Consider the following 20,428-nt stretch of genomic DNA (forward strand, 5'->3'; position numbering starts at 1 on the left):
TGTCATTAGCCCCGCCCCTCTCACCTGTCATTGGCCCCTCTCACCTGTCATTGGCCCCGCCCCTCTCACCTGTCATTGGCCCCGCCCCTCTCACCTGTCATTGGCCCCTCTCACCTGTCATTGGCCCCGCCCCTCTCACCTGTCATTAGCCCCGCCCCTCTCACCTGTCACTGGCCCCGCCCCTCTCACCTGTCATTGGCCCCGCCCCTCTCACCTGTCACTGGCCCCGCCCCTCTCACCTGTCATTGGCCCCTCTCACCTGTCACTGGCCCCGCCCCTCTCACCTGTCACTGGCCCCTCTCACCTGTCATTGGCCCCGCCCCTCTCACCTGTCATTGGCCCCTCTCACCTGTCATTGGCCCCTCTCACCTGTCATTGGCCCCGCCCCTCTCACCTGTCACTGGCCCCTCCCCTCTCACCTGTCATTGGCCCCGCCCCTCTCACCTGTCATTAGCCCCGCCCCTCTCACCTGTCATTGGCCCCTCTCACCTGTCATTGGCCCCGCCCCTCTCACCTGTCATTGGCCCCTCTCACCTGTCATTGGCCCCTCTCACCTGTCATTGGCCCCGCCCCTCTCACCTGTCATTGGCCCCGCCCCTCTCACCTGTCACTGGCCCCGCCCCTCTCACCTGTCATTGGCCCCGCCCCTCTCACCTGTCATTGGCCGAGAGCCGGCACCTCCTCAGGTCGGGGGTGGAGATGACGCCGATGCGTTTGTACTGGCCGTCTCCCAGAGAGCGGGAAACCTCCAGGACCCCGAGAACCCGGCCGTCCCTGGGGGGACACGGGGGGGACAGGTGTGTTAGTTACGGGGGGGACAGGTGTGTTAGTTACGGGGGGGACACGGGGGGGACAGGTCTGTTAGTTACGGGGGGGACAGGTGTGTTAGTTACGGGGGGGACACGGGGGGGACAGGTGTGTTAGTTACGGGGGGGACACGGGGGGGACAGGTCTGTTAGTTACGGGGGGGACACGGGGGGGACAGGTCTGTTAGTTACGGGGGGGACACGGGGGGACAGGTCTGTTAGTTACGGGGGGGACACGGGGGGGACAGGTGTGTTAGTTACGGGGGGGACACGGGGGGGACAGGTGTGTTAGTTACGGGGGGGCGGAGCTACAAGGGGGCGGAGCTACGAGGGGAGGAGCTGCAAGGGGGCGGGGCTACAGGGGGCGGGGCGACAAGGGGAGGAGCTACAAGGGGATGGGGCTAGAGGTGTTACTGTGAGGAAAGTTGTCGAAATGTTGAGAAAAAAGTTGAAATGTGGAGAAAAAAAGTGGAAATTTCAAGAAAAAAGTGGAAATTTCAAGAAAAAAGTCGAAATTTCAAGAAGAAAGTTGAAATTTCAAGAAAAAGTTGAAATTTCGAGAAAAAAAGTTGAAATTTCAAGAAAAAAATCAAAATTTCAAGAAAAAAAGTTGAAATTTCAAGAAAAAAAGTTGAAATTTCAAGAAAAAAAGTTGAAATTTCAAGGAAAAAGTCGAAATTTCAAGAAAAAAATCAAAATTTCAAGAAAAAAAGTTGAAATTTCAAGAAAAAAAGTTGAAATTTCAAGAAAAAAAGTTGAAATTTCAAGAAAAAAAGTTGAAATTTCAAGGAAAAAGGTTTACATTTCGAGAAAAAAGTCGAAATGTGGAGAAAAAGTTGAAATTTTGAGAAAAAAGTCGAAATGTCGAGAAAAAGTTGAAATTTTGAGAAAAAAGTCAAGATTTTGAGAAAAAGTTGAAATTTCAAGGAAAAAGTCGAAATTTCAAGAAAAAAAGTTGAAATTTCAAGAAGAAAAGTTGAGATTACGAGAATAATGTCTTTACTAACTTACACCGTTGACAAAGTTGAAATTTCGAGAAAAAGTCGAAATTTCAAGGACTACAAGGGGCGGGGCTACAAGGGGGCGTGGCTACAGGGGCGGAGCTACAGGGGGAGGAGCTACAGGGGCGGAGCTACAGGGGGCGTGGCTACAGGGGCGGAGCTACAGGGGCGGAGCTACAGGGCGGAGCTACAGGGGCGGAGCTACAGGGGGAGGAGCTACAGGGGCGGAGCTACAGGGGGAGGGGCTACAAGGGGCCGAGCTACAAGGGGCGGAGCTACAGGGGCGGAGCTACAGGGGCGGAGCTACAGGGCGGAGCTACAGGGGCGGAGCTACAGGGCGGAGCTACAGGGGGAGGAGCTACAGGGGGAGGAGTTACAAGGGGCGGAGCTACAAGGGGAGGAGCTACAAGGGGCCGAGCTACAGGGGGAGGAGCTACAGGGGGCGGAGCTACAGGGGGAGGAGCTACAGGGGCGGAGCTACAGGGCGGGGTCAGACCTGACGGTGCCTCCAGCTCTCTGGATCCTCATCCTCTCCTCGTAGATGGTCGGGTTGTGCTCCCTGCTGAGAGCCAGCGTCACCGCCCGCCGCCCGTCGCCCCCCGCTGTCCGGCACAGCACCGCCTGGAGGGGAGTCATGAAACACCGTCATGAAACACCGCCCTAAAAACACCGCCCTAAAACCTGAAACACCGCCCTAAAACCTGAAACACCGCCCTAAAACACCGCCCTAAAACACCGCCCTAAAACACCGCCCTAAAACACCGCCCTAAAACACCGCCCTAAAACACCGCCCTAAAACACCGCCCTAAAAACACCGCCCTAAAAACACCGCCCTAAAACACCGCCCTGAAACACCGCCCTAAAACACCGCCCTAAAACACCGCCCTAAAACCTGAAACACCGCCCTAAAACACCGCCCTAAAACACCGCCCTAAAACACCGCCCTGAAACACCGCCCTAAAACACCGCCCTAAAACACCGCCCTAAAACACCGCCCTGAAACACCGCCCTAAAACACCGCCCTAAAACACCGCCCTAAAAACACCGCCCTAAAAACACCGCCCTAAAACACCGCCCTGAAACACCGCCCTAAAACACCGCCCTAAAACACCGCCCTAAAACACCGCCCTAAAACACCGCCCTAAAACACCGCCCTAAAACACCGCCCTAAAACACCGTCATGAAACACCGCCCTAAAACACCGTCATGAAACACCGCCCTAAAACACCGCCCTAAAACACCGCCCTAAAACACCGTCATGAAACACCGCCCTAAAACACCGCCCTAAAACACCGCCCTAAAACACCGTCATGAAACACCGCCCTAAAACACCGCCCTAAAACACCGCCCTAAAACACCGCCCTAAAACACCGTCATGAAACACCGCCCTAAAACACCGCCCTGAAACCTGAAACACCGCCCTAAAACACCGCCCTAAAACCTAAAACACCGCCCTAAAACACCGCCCTAAAACCTGAAACACCGCCCTAAAACCTGAAACACCGCCCTAAAACACCGCCCTAAAAACACCGCCCTAAAACACCGCCCTAAAACACCGCCCTAAAACCTGAAACACCGCCCTAAAACCTGAAACACCGCCCTAAAACCTGAAACACCGCCCTAAAAACACCGCCCTAAAACACCGCCCTAAAACACCGCCCTAAAACCTGAAACACCGCCCTAAAACCTGAAACACCGCCCTAAAACACCGCCCTAAAACACCGCCCTAAAACCTAAAACACCGCCCTAAAACACCGCCCTAAAACACCGCCCTAAAACCTAAAACACCGCCCTAAAACCTGAAACACCGCCCTAAAACCTAAAACACCGCCCTAAAACCTAAAACACCGCCCTAAAACCTGAAACACCGCCCTAAAACCTGAAACACCGCCCTAAAACCTGAAACACCGCCCTAAAACCTAAAACACCGCCCTAAAACACCGCCCTAAAACACCGCCCTAAAACACCGCCCTAAAACCTAAAACACCGCCCTAAAACCTGAAACACCGCCCTAAAACCTAAAAACACCGCCCTAAAACCTAAAACACCGCCCTAAAACACCGCCCTAAAACACCGCCCTAAAACCTAAAACACCGCCCTAAAACCTGAAACACCGCCCTAAAACCTAAAACACCGCCCTAAAACCTAAAACACCGCCCTAAAACCTGAAACACCGCCCTAAAACCTGAAACACCGCCCTAAAACCTGAAACACCGCCCTAAAACCTAAAACACCGCCCTAAAACACCGCCCTAAAACACCGCCCTAAAACACCGCCCTAAAACCTAAAACACCGCCCTAAAACCTGAAACACCGCCCTAAAACCTAAAAACACCGCCCTAAAACCTAAAACACCGCCCTAAAACCTGAAACACCGCCCTAAAACCTGAAACACCGCCCTAAAACCTGAAACACCGCCCTAAAACCTGAAACACCGCCCTAAAACCTGAAACACCGCCCTAAAACCTGTAACACCGCCCTAAAACACCGCCCTGAAACCTGAAACACCGCCCTGAAACCTGAAACACCGCCCTAAAACCTGAAACACCGCCCTAAAACCTAAAACACCGCCCTAAAACCTGAAACACCGCCCTAAAACCTAAAACACCGCCCTAAAACCTAAAACACCGCCCTAAAACCTAAAACACCGCCCTAAAACCTAAAACACCGCCCTAAAACACCGCCCTAAAACACCGCCCTAAAACCTAAAACACCGCCCTAAAACCTGAAACACCGCCCTAAAACACCGCCCTAAAACCTAAAACACCGCCCTAAAACCTAAAACACCGCCCTAAAACACCGCCCTAAAACACCGCCCTAAAACCTAAAACACCGCCCTAAAACCTGAAACACCGCCCTAAAACCTGAAACACCGCCCTAAAACCTGAAACACCGCCCTAAAACCTGAAACACCGCCCTAAAACCTGAAACACCGCCCTAAAACCTGAAACACCGCCCTAAAACACCGCCCTAAAACCTGAAACACCGCCCTAAAACCTGAAACACCGCCCTAAAACCTGAAACACCGCCCTAAAACCTGAAACACCGCCCTAAAACCTGAAACACCGCCCTAAAACCTGAAACACCGCCCTAAAACCTGAAACACCGCCCTAAAACACCGCCCTAAAACCTGAAACACCGCCCTAAAACCTGAAACACCGCCCTAAAACACCGCCCTAAAACCTGAAACACCGCCCTAAAACCTGAAACACCGCCCTAAAACCTGAAACACCGCCCTAAAACACCGCCCTAAAACCTGAAACACCGCCCTAAAACCTGAAACACCGCCCTAAAACACCGCCCTAAAACCTGAAACACCGCCCTAAAACCTGAAACACCGCCCTAAAACCTGAAACACCGCCCTAAAACACCGCCCTAAAACCTGAAACACCGCCCTAAAACCTGAAACACCGCCCTAAAACCTGAAACACTGCCCTAAAACACCGCCCTAAAACACCGCCCTAAAACCTGAAACACCGCCCTAAAACCTAAAACACCGCCCTAAAACACCGCCCTAAAACACCGCCCTAAAACACCGCCCTAAAACCTGAAACACCGCCCTAAAACCTGAAACACCGCCCTAAAACCTGAAACACCGCCCTAAAACCTGAAACACCGCCCTAAAACACCGCCCTAAAACCTGAAACACCGCCCTAAAACCTGAAACACCGCCCTAAAACCTGAAACACCGCCCTAAAACACCGCCCTAAAACCTGAAACACCGCCCTAAAACCTGAAACACCGCCCTAAAACACCGCCCTAAAACCTGAAACACCGCCCTAAAACCTGAAACACCGCCTTAAAACACCGCCCTAAAACCTGAAACACCGCCCTAAAACCTGAAACACCGCCCTAAAACCTGAAACACCGCCCTAAAACCTAAAACACCGCCCTAAAACCTGAAACACCGCCCTAAAACCTGAAACACCGCCCTAAAACCTGAAACACCGCCCTAAAACACCGCCCTAAAACCTGAAACACCGCCCTAAAACCTGAAACACCGCCCTAAAACCTGAAACACCGCCCTAAAACCTGTAACACCGCCCTAAAACCTGAAACACCGCCCTAAAACCTGAAACACCGCCCTAAAACCTGAAACACCGCCCTAAAACCTGTAACACCGCCCTAAAACCTGTAACACCGCCCTAAAACCTGAAACACCGCCCTAAAACACCGCCCTAAAACACCGCCCTAAAACACCGCCCTAAAACACCGCCCTAAAACCTGAAACACCGCCCTAAAACCTGAAACACCGCCCTAAAAAACACTGACCTGAAAAAACGCCCTAAAAAACACCACCCTGAAGCCCCGCCCCTTCCCCTGGGGGCGGGGCTTCAGGGTGAGGTGTTTTAGGGGGCGGAGCTTCAGGGTGAGGTGTTTTAGGGGGCGGAGCTTCAGGGTGAGGTGTTTTAGGGGGCGGAGCTTCAGGGTGAGGTGTTTTAGGGGGTGGAGCTTCAGGGTGAGGTGTTTTAGGGGGCGGAGCCTCCACTCACCCCCTGGGGGCGGAGCTTCAGGGTGAGGTGTTTTAGGGGGCGGAGCTTCAGGGTGAGGGGTTTTAGGGGGCGGAGCCTCCACTCACCCCCTGGGGGCGGAGCTTCAGGGTGAGGTGTTTTAGGGGGCGGAGCTTCAGGGTGAGGTGTTTTAGGGGGCGGAGCTTCAGGGTGAGGGGTTTTAGGGGGCGGAGCCTCCACTCACCCTGCTGTCGCCCAGATTGGCCACGTACAGCACGTCGTCCACCACCAGCAGCACGGTGGCCGTGGACCCGTCCTTCCAGGCCGGCTTCCTGTGAGACACGGAGACGATTACCGGGGAGGACGGGAGGGACCCGGGGACCCGGTGACCCGGACACCCGGTGACCCGGTGACCCGGACACCCGGTGACCCGGTGACCCGGTGACCCGGACACCCGGTGACCCGGAGACCCGGTGACCCGGAGACCCGGACACCCGGACACCCGGTGACCCGGACACCCGGTGACCCGGGGACCCGGTGACCCGGGGACCCGGTGACCCGGACACCCGGTGACCCGGTGACCCGGACACCCGGTGACCCGACCACCCGGACACCCGGTGACCCGGACACCTGGACACCTGGTGACCCGGTGACCCGGACACCCGGTCACCCGGTGACCCGGACACCTGGACACCTGGTGACCCGGAGACCCGGACACCCGGTGACCCGGACACCCGGTGACCCGGTGACCCGGACACCCGCCCCGGTTCTTACTGGCTGGACGCTTTCTTCAGGAAGTCGTCGTCCGTCTGCCGGAACGTTTCCAGGAGACACTTCTTGATCAGCTGGTCCAGATCCCCGTCTCCTGAAACACCAATCAGGAGTGAGGGGCGGGGCTTTGAGTGAGGGGCGGGGCTTGTGAGTGAGGGGCGGGGCTTGTGAGTGAGGGGCGGGGCTTGTGAGTGAGGGGCGGGGCTTATGAGTGAGGGGCGGGGCTTGTGAGTGAGGGGCGGGGCTTGTGAGGGGCGGGGCTTGTGAGTGAGGGGCGGGGCTTGTGAGTGAGGGGCGGGGCTTGTGAGTGAGGGGCGGGGCTTGTGACCTCGGGGGCGGGGCTTGTGAGTGAGGGGCGGGGCTTGTGAGTGAGGGGCGGGGCTTGTGAGTGAGGGGCGGGGCTTATGAGGGGGGCGGGGCTTGTGACCTCGGGGGCGGGGCTTGTGAGTGAGGGGCGGGGCTTGTGAGTGAGGGGCGGGGCTTGTGAGTGAGGGGCGGGGCTTGTGAGTGAGGGGCGGGGCTTGTGAGTGAGGGGCGGGGCTTGTGAGTGAGGGGCGGGGCTTGTGAGTGAGGGGCGGGGCTTGTGACCTCGGGGGCGGGGCTTGTGAGTGAGGGGCGGGGCTTGTGAGTGAGGGGCGGGGCTTGTGAGTGAGGGGCGGGGCTTGTGAGTGAGGGGCGGGGCTTGTGACCTCGGGGGCGGGGCTTGTGAGTGAGGGGCGGGGCTTGTGACCTCGGGGGCGGGGCTTGTGAGTGAGCGGGCGGGGCTTGCGAGTGAGGGGGTGGGGCTTATGAGTGAGGGGCGGGGCTTGTGAGTGAGGGGCGGGGCTTGTGAGTGAGGGGCGGGGCTTGTGACCTCGGGGGCGGGGCTTGTGAGTGAGGGGCGGGGCTTGTGACCTCGGGGGCGGGGCTTGTGAGTGAGCGGGCGGGGCTTGAGAGTGAGGGGGTGGGGCTTGTGGCCCTGGGGGCAGGGTTAACTCACCGGTCGAAATTTTGAGAAAAAGTCGAAATTTTGAGAAAAAAGTCGAGATTTTGAGAAAAAAGTTGAAATTTTGAGAAAAAAGTTGAAATGTCGAGAAAAAAATCGAAATGTGGAGAAAAAAGTTGAAATTTCGAGAAAAAAAGTCGATATTTTGAGGAAAAGTCGAAATTTCGAGAAAGAAAGTCGAAATTTTTAGAAAAAAGTCAAAATTTTGAGAAAAAAGTCGAAATTTTAAGAAAATAAGTCGAAATTTTGAGAAAATAAGTCGAAATTTTTAGAAAAAAGTCGAAATTTTGAGAAAATAAGTCGAAATTTTGAGAAAATAAGTCGAAATTTTTAGAAAAAAGTCGAAATTTAACTCACCGGGGGAGGGGCTAACTCACCAGGGGGCGGGGCTAACTCACCGGGGGAGGGGCCTGGACCTTGGGGGCGGGGCTAACTCCCAGTAGGCGGGGCTAACTCACCGGTGGAGGGGCTAACTCACCGGTGGAGGGGCTAACTCACCGGGGGCGGGGCTAACTCACCGGGGGAGGGGCTAACTCACCGGTGGGAGGGGCTAACTCACCAGGGGGCGGGGCTAACTCACCGGTGGGAGGGGCTAACTCACCGGGGGCGGGGCTAACTCACCGGTGGGAGGGGCTAACTCACCGGGGGCGGGGCTAACTCACCGGTGGGAGGGGCTAACTCACCGGTGGAGGGGCTAACTCACCGGTGGGAGGGGCCTGGACCTTGGGGGCGGGGCTAACTCCCAGGGGGAGGGGCTAACTCACCGGTGGAGGGGCTAACTCACCGGGGACGGGGCTAACTCACAGTAGGCGGGGCTAACTCACCGGTGGGAGGGGCTAACTCACCGGTGGGAGGGGCTACCTCACCAGGGGGCGGGGCTAACTCACCGGGGGAGGGGCCTGGACCTCGGGGGCGGGGCTAACTCCCAGTAGGCGGGGCTAACTCCCAGTAGGCGGGGCTAACTCACCGGTGGGCGGGGCTAACTCTCAGTAGGCGGGGCTAACTCACCAGTAGGAGGGGCTAACTCACCAGTAGGAGGGGCTAACTCACCGGTGGAGGGGCTAACTCACCAGTAGGCGGGGCTAACTCACCAGTAGGAGGGGCTAACTCACCGGTGGAGGGGCTAACTCACCGGTGGAGGGGCTAACTCACCGGTGGAGGGGCTAACTCACCGGGGAGGGGCTAACTCACCGGTGGAGGGGCTAACTCACCAGTAGGAGGGGCTAACTCACCAGGGAGGGGCTAACTCACCGGGGGAGGGGCTAACTCATCAGGGGAGGGGCTAACTCACCGGTGGAGGGGCTAACTCACCGGTGGAGGGGCTAACTCACCGGGGAGGGGCTAACTCACCGGTGGAGGGGCTAACTCACCGGTGGAGGGGCTAACTCACCGGGGGAGGGGCTAACTCACCGGGGGAGGGGCTAACTCACCGGTGGAGGGGCTAACTCACCGGGGAGGGGCTAACTCACCGGTGGAGGGGCTAACTCACCGGTGGAGGGGCTAACTCACCGGTGGAGGGGCTAACTCACCGGTGGAGGGGCTAACTCACCGGGGGAGGGGCCTGGACCTTGGGGGAGGGGCTAACTCACCGGGGGGCGGGGCTAACTCACCGGTGGGAGGGGCTAACTCACCGGTGGAGGGGCTAACTCACCGGGGGCGGGGCCTGGACCTTGGGGGAGGGGCTAACTCACCGGGGGGCGGGGCTAACTCACCGGGGGAGGGGCTAACTCACCGGTGGGAGGGGCTAACTCACCGGGGGAGGGGCTAACTCACCGGGGGGCGGGGCTAACTCACCAGTAGGCGGGGCTAACTCACCGGTGGAGGGGCTAACTCACCGGGGGCGGGGCCTGGACCTTGGGGGAGGGGCTAACTCACCGGGGGGCGGGGCTAACTCACCGGTGGGAGGGGCTAACTCACCGGGGGAGGGGCTAACTCACCGGGGGCGGGGCCTGGACCTTGGGGGAGGGGCTAACTCACCGGGGGGCGGGGCTAACTCACCGGTGGGAGGGGCTAACTCACCGGTGGAGGGGCTAACTCACCGGTGGAGGGGCTAACTCACCAGGGGGCGGGGCTAACTCACCGGGGGAGGGGCTAACTCACCGGGGGAGGGGCTAACTCACCAGGGGGCGGGGCTAACTCACCGGGGGAGGGGCTAACTCACCGGGGGAGGGGCTAACTCACCGGGGGAGGGGCTAACTCACCGGGGGAGGGGCTAACTCACCGGGGGAGGGGCTAACTCACCGGGGGAGGGGCTAACTCACCGGGGGAGGGGCCTGGACCTTGGGGGCGGGGCCAACTCACCGGTGGAGGGGCTAACTCACCGGGGGAGGGGCTAACTCACCGGGGGAGGGGCTAACTCACCGGGGGAGGGGCTAACTCACCGGTGGGCGGGGCCTGGACCTCAGGGGAGGGGCTAACTCACCGGTGGGCGGGGCTAACTCACCAGTAGGAGGGGCTAACTCCCAGGGGGCGGGGCTAACTCACCGGTGGGCGGGGCTAACTCACCGGGGGAGGGGCTAACTCACCGGTGGAGGGGCTAACTCACCGGGGGCGGGGCTAACTCCCAGGGGGCGGGGCTAACTCCCAGGGGGCGGGGCTAACTCACCGCTGGGCGGGGCTAACTCACCGGTGGGCGGGGCTAACTCACCGGTGGGGAACCTCTGGGCCAGGTTCAGGTGCAGGTTCTCAGCAGCGAACCGAGACGCCCGGGAACCTCCGTGACCGTCGAACACGGCGAAGTACGAGACCCGAGACCTGCAGGACAAACCCGGGTCAGAACCTGGACCTGGACCTGGACCTGGACTAGACCTGGACCTGGACCTGGACACACCCTTAAAGGAAACCTATTATGAAAAACAGGTTTTCTCTTGCTATAACACAGTGGTCTCCAACGAAATTTTGAGAAAAAAAGTATAAATTTTAAGAAAAAAAAGTCGAAATGTGAGAAAAAAGTTGAAATTTTGAGGAAAAAGTTGAAATTTTGAGGAAAAAGTTGAAATTTTTAGGAAAAAAGTGGAAATTTTGAGAAAAAAAGTGGAAATGTCGAAAAACGTACGAAAAAACGCACGAAAACGCGTGAAAAAACGTACAAAGAAACGTACGAAAATACATACGAAAAAACGCCCGAAAAATCGTACGAAAATACATACGAAAAAACGCCCGAAAAATCGTACGAAAAAACGTATGAAAAATCGTACGAAAAATCGTACGAAAAAACGCACAAAAAAACGCAAAAACGCACGAAAAAATGCACGAAAAAAACGCAAAAACGCACGAAAAAACGCACGAAAAATCGTACGAAAAAACGTACGAAAAAACGTACGAAAAAACGCAAGAAAAAAACGCAAAAACGGACGAAAAAACGCACGAAAAAACGCAAAATCGTACGAAAAAACGTACGAAAAAACGTACCTTCGTGCGTTTTTTCGTACGAACGCACGAAAAAACGCACGAAAAAACGCAAAAACGCACGAAAAAACGCACGAAAAACGCACGAAAAAACGTACGAAAAAACATACGAAAAAGCGTACTTTCGTACGTTTTTTCGTGCGTTTTTTCGTACGAACGCACGCAACAACGCACGAAAAAACGTACGGGTCAGAACCTGGACCTGGACCTGGACTAGACCTGGACCTGGACCTGGACTAGACCTGGACCTGGACCTGGACCTGGACATGGACTAGACCTGGACCTGGACTAGACCTGGACCTGGACCTGGACCTGGACCTGGACTAGACCTGGACCTGGACCTGGACTAGACCTGGACTAGACCTGGACCTGGACCTGGACTAGACCTGGACCTGGACCTGGACCTGGACCTGGACTAGACCTGGACCTGGACTAGACCTGGACCTGGACCTGGACTAGACCTGGACCTGGACCTGGACCTGGACCTGGACTAGACCTGGACCTGGACTAGACCTGGACCTGGACCTGGACCTGGACCTGGACCTGGACCTGGACTAGACCTGGACCTGGACTAGACCTGGACCTGGACCTGGACTAGACCTGGACCTGGACTAGACCTGGACCTGGACCTGGACTAGACCTGGACCTGGACCTGGACCTGGACTAGACCTGGACCTGGACCTGGACTAGACCTGAACCTGGACCTGGACCTGGACCTGGACCTGGACCTGGACTAGACCTGGACCTGGACCTGGACTAGACCTGGACCTGGACCTGGACTAGACCTGGACCTGGACTAGACCTGGACCTGGACTAGACCTGGACCTGGACCTGGACCTGGACCTGGACTAGACCTAGACCTGGACCTGGACCTGGACCTGGACCTGGACTAGACCTGGACCTGGACCTGGACCTGGACCTGGACTAGACCTGGACCTGGACCTGGACTAGACCTGGACCTGGACCTGGACTAGACCTGGACCTGGACCTGGACCTGGACCTGGACTAGACCTGGACCTGGACTAGACCTGGACCTGGACTAGACCTGGACCTGGACTAGACCTGGACCTGGACTAGACCTGGACCTGGACCTGGACCTGGACCTGGACTAGACCTGGACCTGGACCTGGACCTGGACCTGGACCTGGACCTGGACTAGACCTGGACCTGGACCTGGACCTGGACCTGGACCTGGACTAGACCTGGACCTGGACTAGACCTGGACCTGGACTAGACCTGGACTAGACCTGGACCTGGACCTGGACCTGGACTAGACCTGGACTAGACCTGGACCTGGACCTGGACCTGGACTAGACCTGGACCTGGACCTGGACCTGGACCTGGACCTGGACTAGACCTGGACCTGGACTAGACCTGGACCTGGACTAGACCTGGACTAGACCTGGACCTGGACCTGGACCTGGACTAGACCTGGACCTGGACTAGACCTGGACCTGGACTAGACCTGGACCTGGACCTGGACTAGACCTGGACCTGGACCTGGACTAGACCTGGACCTGGACTAGACCTGGACCTGGACTAGACCTGGACCTGGACCTGGACCTGGACCTGGACTAGACCTAGACCTGGACCTGGACCTGGACCTGGACCTGGACTAGACCTGGACCTGGACCTGGACCTGGACCTGGACTAGACCTGGACCTGGACCTGGACTAGACCTGGACCTGGACCTGGACTAGACCTGGACCTGGACCTGGACCTGGACCTGGACTAGACCTGGACCTGGACCTGGACCTGGACCTGGACCTGGACCTGGACTAGACCTGGACCTGGACCTGGACCTGGACCTGGACCTGGACTAGACCTGGACCTGGACTAGACCTGGACCTGGACTAGACCTGGACTAGACCTGGACCTGGACCTGGACCTGGACTAGACCTGGACTAGACCTGGACCTGGACCTGGACCTGGACTAGACCTGGACCTGGACCTGGACCTGGACCTGGACCTGGACTAGACCTGGACCTGGACTAGACCTGGACCTGGACTAGACCTGGACTAGACCTGGACCTGGACCTGGACCTGGACTAGACCTGGACCTGGACCTGGACCTGGACTAGACCTGGACCTGGACTAGACCTGGACCTGGACCTGGACTAGACCTGGACCTGGACTAGACCTGGACCTGGACCTGGACCTGGACCTGGACCTGGACTAGACCTGGACCTGGACCTGGACCTGGACTAGACCTGGACCTGGACCTGGACCTGGACCTGGACCTGGACTAGACCTGGACCTGGACTAGACCTGGACCTGGACCTGGACCTGGACCTGGACCTGGACTAGACCTGGACTAGACCTGGACCTGGACTAGACCTGGACCTGGACTAGACCTGGACCTGGACCTGGACTAGACCTGGACCTGGACTAGACCTGGACCTGGACTAGACCTGGACCTGGACTAGACCTGGACCTGGACTAGACCTGGACCTGGACCTGGACCTGGACCTGGACCTGGACCTGGACCTGGACTAGACCTGGACCTGGACTAGACCTGGACCTGGACCTGGACCTGGACTAGACCTGGACCTGGACCTGGACCTGGACCTGGACCTGGACCTGGACTAGACCTGGACCTGGACCTGGACCTGGACTAGACCTGGACCTGGACCTGGACCTGGACCTGGACTAGACCTGGACCTGGACCTGGACCTGGACCTGGACCTGGACTAGACCTGGACCTGGACCTGGACCTGGACCTGGACTAGACCTGGACCTGGACTAGACCTGGACCTGGACCTGGACCTGGACTAGACCTGGACTAGACCTGGACCTGGACCTGGACTAGACCTGGACTAGACCTGGACCTGGACCTGGACCTGGACCTGGACCTGGACTAGACCTGGACTAGACCTGGACCTGGACTAGACCTGGACCTGGACTAGACCTGGACCTGGACTAGACCTGGACCTGGACCTGGACCTGGACCTGGACCTGGACCTGGACCTGGACCTGGACTAGACCTGGACCTGGACCTGGACCTGGACTAGACCTGGACTAGACCTGGACCTGGACCTGGACCTGGACTAGACCTGGACCTGGACCTGGACCTGGACTAGACCTGGACCTGGACTAGACCTGGACCTGGACCTGGACCTGGACTAGACCTGGACTAGACCTGGACCTGGACCTGGACCTGGACTAGACCTGGACCTGGACCTGGACTAGACCTGGACCTGGACCTGGACCTGGACCTGGACTAGACCTGGACCTGGACTAGACCTGGACCTGGACCTGGACTAGACCTGGACCTGGACCTGGACCTGGACCTGGACCTGGACCTGGACCTGGACCTGGACTAGACCTGGACCTGGACCTGGACCTGGACCTGGACTAGACCTGGACCTGGACCTGGACCTGGACCTGGACCTGGACCTGGACTAGACCTGGACTAGACCTGGACCTGGACCTGGACCTGGACTAGACCTGGACCTGGACCTGGACCTGGACCTGGACTAGACCTGGACCTGGACCTGGACTAGACCTGGACTAGACCTGGACCTGGACTAGACCTGGACCTGGACTAGACCTGGACTAGACCTGGACCTGGACCTGGACTAGACCTGGACCTGGACCTGGACCTGGACCTGGACCTGGACTAGACCTGGACCTGGACCTGGACCTGGACCTGGACCTGGACTAGACCTGGACCTGGACCTGGACCTGGACCTGGACCTGGACCTGGACTAGACCTGGACCTGGACCTGGACCTGGACCTGGACTAGACCTGGACCTGGACCTGGACCTGGACCTGGACTAGACCTGGACCTGGACCTGGACCTGGACTAGACCTGGACCTGGACTAGACCTGGACTAGACCTGGACTAGACCTGGACCTGGACCTGGACTAGACCTGGACCTGGACCTGGACCTGGACTAGACCTGGACCTGGACCTGGACCTGGACCTGGACCTGGACTAGACCTGGACCTGGACTAGACCTGGACCTGGACCTGGACTAGACCTGGACCTGGACCTGGACCTGGACCTGGACTAGACCTGGACCTGGACCTGGACCTGGACCTGGACCTGGACCTGGACTAGACCTGGACCTGGACCTGGACCTGGACTAGACCTGGACCTGGACCTGGACTAGACCTGGACTAGACCTGGACCTGGACCTGGACTAGACCTGGACCTGGACCTGGACCTGGACCTGGACTAGACCTGGACCTGGACCTGGACCTGGACCTGGACCTGGACCTGGACTAGACCTGGACCTGGACCTGGACCTGGACTAGACCTGGACCTGGACTAGACCTGGACCTGGACCTGGACCTGGACTAGACCTGGACCTGGACCTGGACCTGGACCTGGACTAGACCTGGACTAGACCTGGACCTGGACTAGACCTGGACCTGGACCTGGACCTGGACTAGACCTGGACCTGGACTAGACCTGGACCTGGACTAGACCTGGACCTGGACTAGACCTGGACCTGGACTAGACCTGGACCTGGACTAGACCTGGACCTGGACCTGGACTAGACCTGGACCTGGACCTGGACCTGGACCTGGACTAGACCTGGACCTGGACTAGACCTGGACCTGGACCTGGACTAGACCTGGACTAGACCTGGATAATTCTTCGATTCTTGGATTATAACGATTATTGATTTGATTATTGGTTTGATTATTGATTTGATTATTGATGTGATTATTGGTTTGATTATTGATTTGATTATTGGTTTGATTATTGATTTGATTATTGGTTTGATTATTGATTTGATTATTGATGTGATTATTGGTTTGATTATTGATTTGATTATTGGTTTGATTATTGATTTGATTATTGGTTTGATTATTGATTTGATTATTGATGTGATTATTGGTTTGATTATTGATTTGATTATTGGTTTGATTATTGGTTTGATTATTGATTTGATTATTGATGTGATTATTGGTTTGATTATTGATTTGATTATTGGTTTGATTATTGATTTGATTATTGATTTGATTATTGGTTTGATTATTGGTTTGATTATTGATTTGATTATTGGTTTGATTATTGATTTGATTATTGATTTGATTATTGGTTTGATTATTGGTTTGATTATTGATTTGATTATTGGTTTGATTATTGATTTGATTATTGATTTGATTATTGGTTTGATTATTGATGTGATTATTGGTTTGATTATTGATTTGATTATTGGTTTGATTATTGATTTGATTATTGATTTGATTATTGGTTTGATTATTGGTTTGATTATTGGTTTGATTATTGATTTGATTATTGATGTGATTATTGGTTTGATTATTGATTTGATTATTGATTTGATTATTGATTTGATTATTGATTTGATTATTGGTTTGATTATTGGTTTGATTATTGATTTGATTATTGGTTTGATTATTGATTTGATTATTGATTTGATTATTGGTTTGATTATTGGTTTGATTATTGATTTGATTATTGGTTTGATTATTGATTTGATTATTGGTTTGATTATTGGTTTGATTATTGATTTGATTATTGGTTTGATTATTGATTTGATTATTGATGTGATTATTGGTTTGATTATTGATTTGATTATTGGTTTGATTATTGGTTTGATTATTGATTTGATTATTGGTTTGATTATTGATTTGATTATTGATGTGATTATTGGTTTGATTATTGATTTGATTATTGGTTTGATTATTGATTTGATTATTGATTTGATTATTGGTTTGATTATTGGTTTGATTATTGATTTGATTATTGGTTTGATTATTGATTTGATTATTGATTTGATTATTGGTTTGATTATTGGTTTGATTATTGATTTGATTATTGGTTTGATTATTGATTTGATTATTGATTTGATTATTGGTTTGATTATTGATGTGATTATTGGTTTGATTATTGATTTGATTATTGGTTTGATTATTGATTTGATTATTGATTTGATTATTGGTTTGATTATTGGTTTGATTATTGGTTTGATTATTGATTTGATTATTGATGTGATTATTGGTTTGATTATTGATTTGATTATTGATTTGATTATTGATTTGATTATTGATTTGATTATTGGTTTGATTATTGGTTTGATTATTGATTTGATTATTGGTTTGATTATTGATTTGATTATTGATTTGATTATTGGTTTGATTATTGGTTTGATTATTGATTTGATTATTGGTTTGATTATTGATTTGATTATTGGTTTGATTATTGGTTTGATTATTGATGTGATTATTGGTTTGATTATTGATTTGATTATTGGTTTGATTATTGGTTTGATTATTGATTTGATTATTGGTTTGATTATTGATTTGATTATTGATGTGATTATTGGTTTGATTATTGATTTGATTATTGGTTTGATTATTGATTTGATTATTGATTTGATTATTGGTTTGATTATTGGTTTGATTATTGATTTGATTATTGGTTTGATTATTGATTTGATTATTGATTTGATTATTGGTTTGATTATTGGTTTGATTATTGATTTGATTATTGGTTTGATTATTGATTTGATTATTGATTTGATTATTGGTTTGATTATTGATGTGATTATTGGTTTGATTATTGATTTGATTATTGGTTTGATTATTGATTTGATTATTGATTTGATTATTGGTTTGATTATTGGTTTGATTATTGGTTTGATTATTGATTTGATTATTGATGTGATTATTGGTTTGATTATTGATTTGATTATTGATTTGATTATTGATTTGATTATTGATTTGATTATTGGTTTGATTATTGGTTTGATTATTGATTTGATTATTGGTTTGATTTTTGATTTGATTATTGATTTGATTATTGGTTTGATTATTGGTTTGATTATTGATTTGATTATTGGTTTGATTATTGATTTGATTATTGGTTTGATTATTGGTTTGATTATTGATTTGATTATTGGAGTTTCGATTCTTGGATTATTGTGATTTTTAATGCTTTTTTCCATAGATTGATTTTGTCTTCATCTGTATGGAGGATTTTTTGTGCCAAAATTAAATAAATAAATACATCATTAATTATTTAAAATGGGAATGAAATATGTCATTAATTAATTAAAATACAATTCATTTTAAGTAAAAATATATATTTATTATTTCAGCATTTCATTAATGAATGACACATTTAATTAATTAATGATATATTTCATTCCCATTTTAAATAATTAATGATGTATTTATTTATTTAATTTTGGCACAAAAAATCCTCCATACATTTGTGGCTACATTTGTAAATAAATATCCAATCAATGAACTCAGTTCCTCTAACAACACTCGTTAAGTAAATAACAAGGTTTTTTGAACATTTGACATGTATTTTTTATTTTATACTATGTAAACATTGTCTCTTTGACTTCCTTAACTTTGACCAGGGAAAGCTGCACTTGCATGAGAGCGCCCTCTATTGGTGGAAACACTGAAAACGCTCAAGCCCTGGATTTAATGAGTTCATTAATTCAAGTAAACTAGATATATGTACTTAGTGTAAACATATCTGCCATATTTACAGTGAACAATAAGAAATGAAATGATTCAGCAGCTTATTCAGTCTGGAATCTGGATAGGATAACTAAAAATTCTTTTTTTTTATCTTTTTTTTTTTTTAATGAATCGATTCCAAATCGTCAGGTGACGCATGTCGATGCATCGACACATGGATGAATTGACACATGGATGAATTGCACCCACCTCTATGGTTCACAATGCTTTTATTCCTTGGACGTAAATACACTGCAAACACGCCGTAAGTGCTATAAAGGAATAAAACTAGTGATGCACCGATTGTTCGTAACCGAAATTGTTCGGCTGAAAATGGTAAAAAAAACACTTTGGGTGTTCGGTGGAATAAGTGGGAAAAAAACTGAACAATTAATAACGTTGTTGTAAAATAAGGAAATAGACTGGCCGCTCCGTAACGGTTGCACCACAAACATAAATCAACCAAAAAGTAACCACATAAGAATTTTACCAACATTCACCAGCAGGTGGAACCAAAACTACATGTTTCTTTTGTTTGCATATTTCCATGATCGGAATAAATAAAAATGAAATGATATGAAATGAAAAACAATCAAAAGCTTGTTTTTAAGACATTCAAGGCCTGTTTAAAATAGGGATTAGATGATAATAGTTCCCTTTAATGGTGCTTGACTGTTTTAGATCCATATTGGACCAAAAACACAAAAAAACTAATATGTCTGGAGCCGCAAAACATGAGAAGTCTTGGAGAAGAAACACATGCTGAATGTTTCTATATTAGTTAGAACTGGGGGGAGATTTTTTTTTGAATATGCATTTCGACAAAAAAGTCGAAATGTCGAGATTAATGTTGAAGTACAATCTCGAGAAAAAAGTTCAAATGTTGAGAAAAGTCAAAATTCCGAGGAAAGTCGAAATGTTGAGATCAAAAAGGAAAGGCAAAAAGAAAGAAAAAAGGAAAAATAAATAAATATCAGTTTTTGAGAAATTTGAGAAAAAAGACGAAATTTTGAGAAAGAAGTAGAAATTTCTAGAAAAAAGTCGAAATTTTGAGAAAAAAGTCAAAATTTTGAGAAAAAAGTCGAGAAAAAGTAATTTTTTTTTAGAAAAAAGTCAAAATTTTGAGAAACAAGACGAAATTTTGAGAACGAAGTCGAAATTTTGAGAAAAAAGTCAAATTTTTGAGAAAAAAGTAAAAATTTTGAGAAAAAAGTCAAGAAAAAGTAAAAATTTTGAGAAAAAAGTCGAGAAAAAGTAAAACTTTTGAGAAAAAAGTCAAAATTTTGAGAAAAAGGTCAAAATTTTGAGAAAAAAGACGAAATTTGGAGAAAGAAGTCGAAATTTGGAAAAAATCGAAATTTTGAGAAAAAAGACGAAATTTGGAGAAAGAAGTCGAAATTTGGAAAAAATCGAAATTTTGAGAAAAAAGACGAAATTTGGAGAAAAAAGTCAAAATTTTGAGAAAAAAGTCGAAATTTTGAGAAAGAAGTCGAAATTTGGAGAAAAAATCCATGATCGGAGTAAATAAAAATGAAATGAAAAACAATCAGAAGC

At 50.9% G+C, this 20,428-nt stretch overlaps 1 protein-coding gene across 1 annotated transcript in view; it reads right to left on the reverse strand.

The window, feature by feature from the left end:
* The window catches only part of ilkap (integrin-linked kinase-associated serine/threonine phosphatase), a 47,860-nt gene that overhangs the window by 7,949 nt on the left and 19,483 nt on the right, over nt 1–20,428 (reverse strand). Inside the window, exons 2-6 of the mRNA XM_061720616.1 lie at nt 10,661–10,856; nt 7,032–7,122; nt 6,502–6,589; nt 2,304–2,428; nt 655–774 (exon numbers count right to left, since the gene is read on the reverse strand). Of these exons, the coding sequence (XP_061576600.1) occupies nt 655–774; nt 2,304–2,428; nt 6,502–6,589; nt 7,032–7,122; nt 10,661–10,856 (620 nt within the window). The remainder of the gene's footprint in view (nt 1–654; nt 775–2,303; nt 2,429–6,501; nt 6,590–7,031; nt 7,123–10,660; nt 10,857–20,428) is intronic.

This window comes from Cololabis saira, chromosome 4 (assembly GCF_033807715.1).
Source record: "Cololabis saira isolate AMF1-May2022 chromosome 4, fColSai1.1, whole genome shotgun sequence".
Classification (NCBI taxonomy): domain Eukaryota; kingdom Metazoa; phylum Chordata; class Actinopteri; order Beloniformes; family Belonidae; genus Cololabis; species Cololabis saira.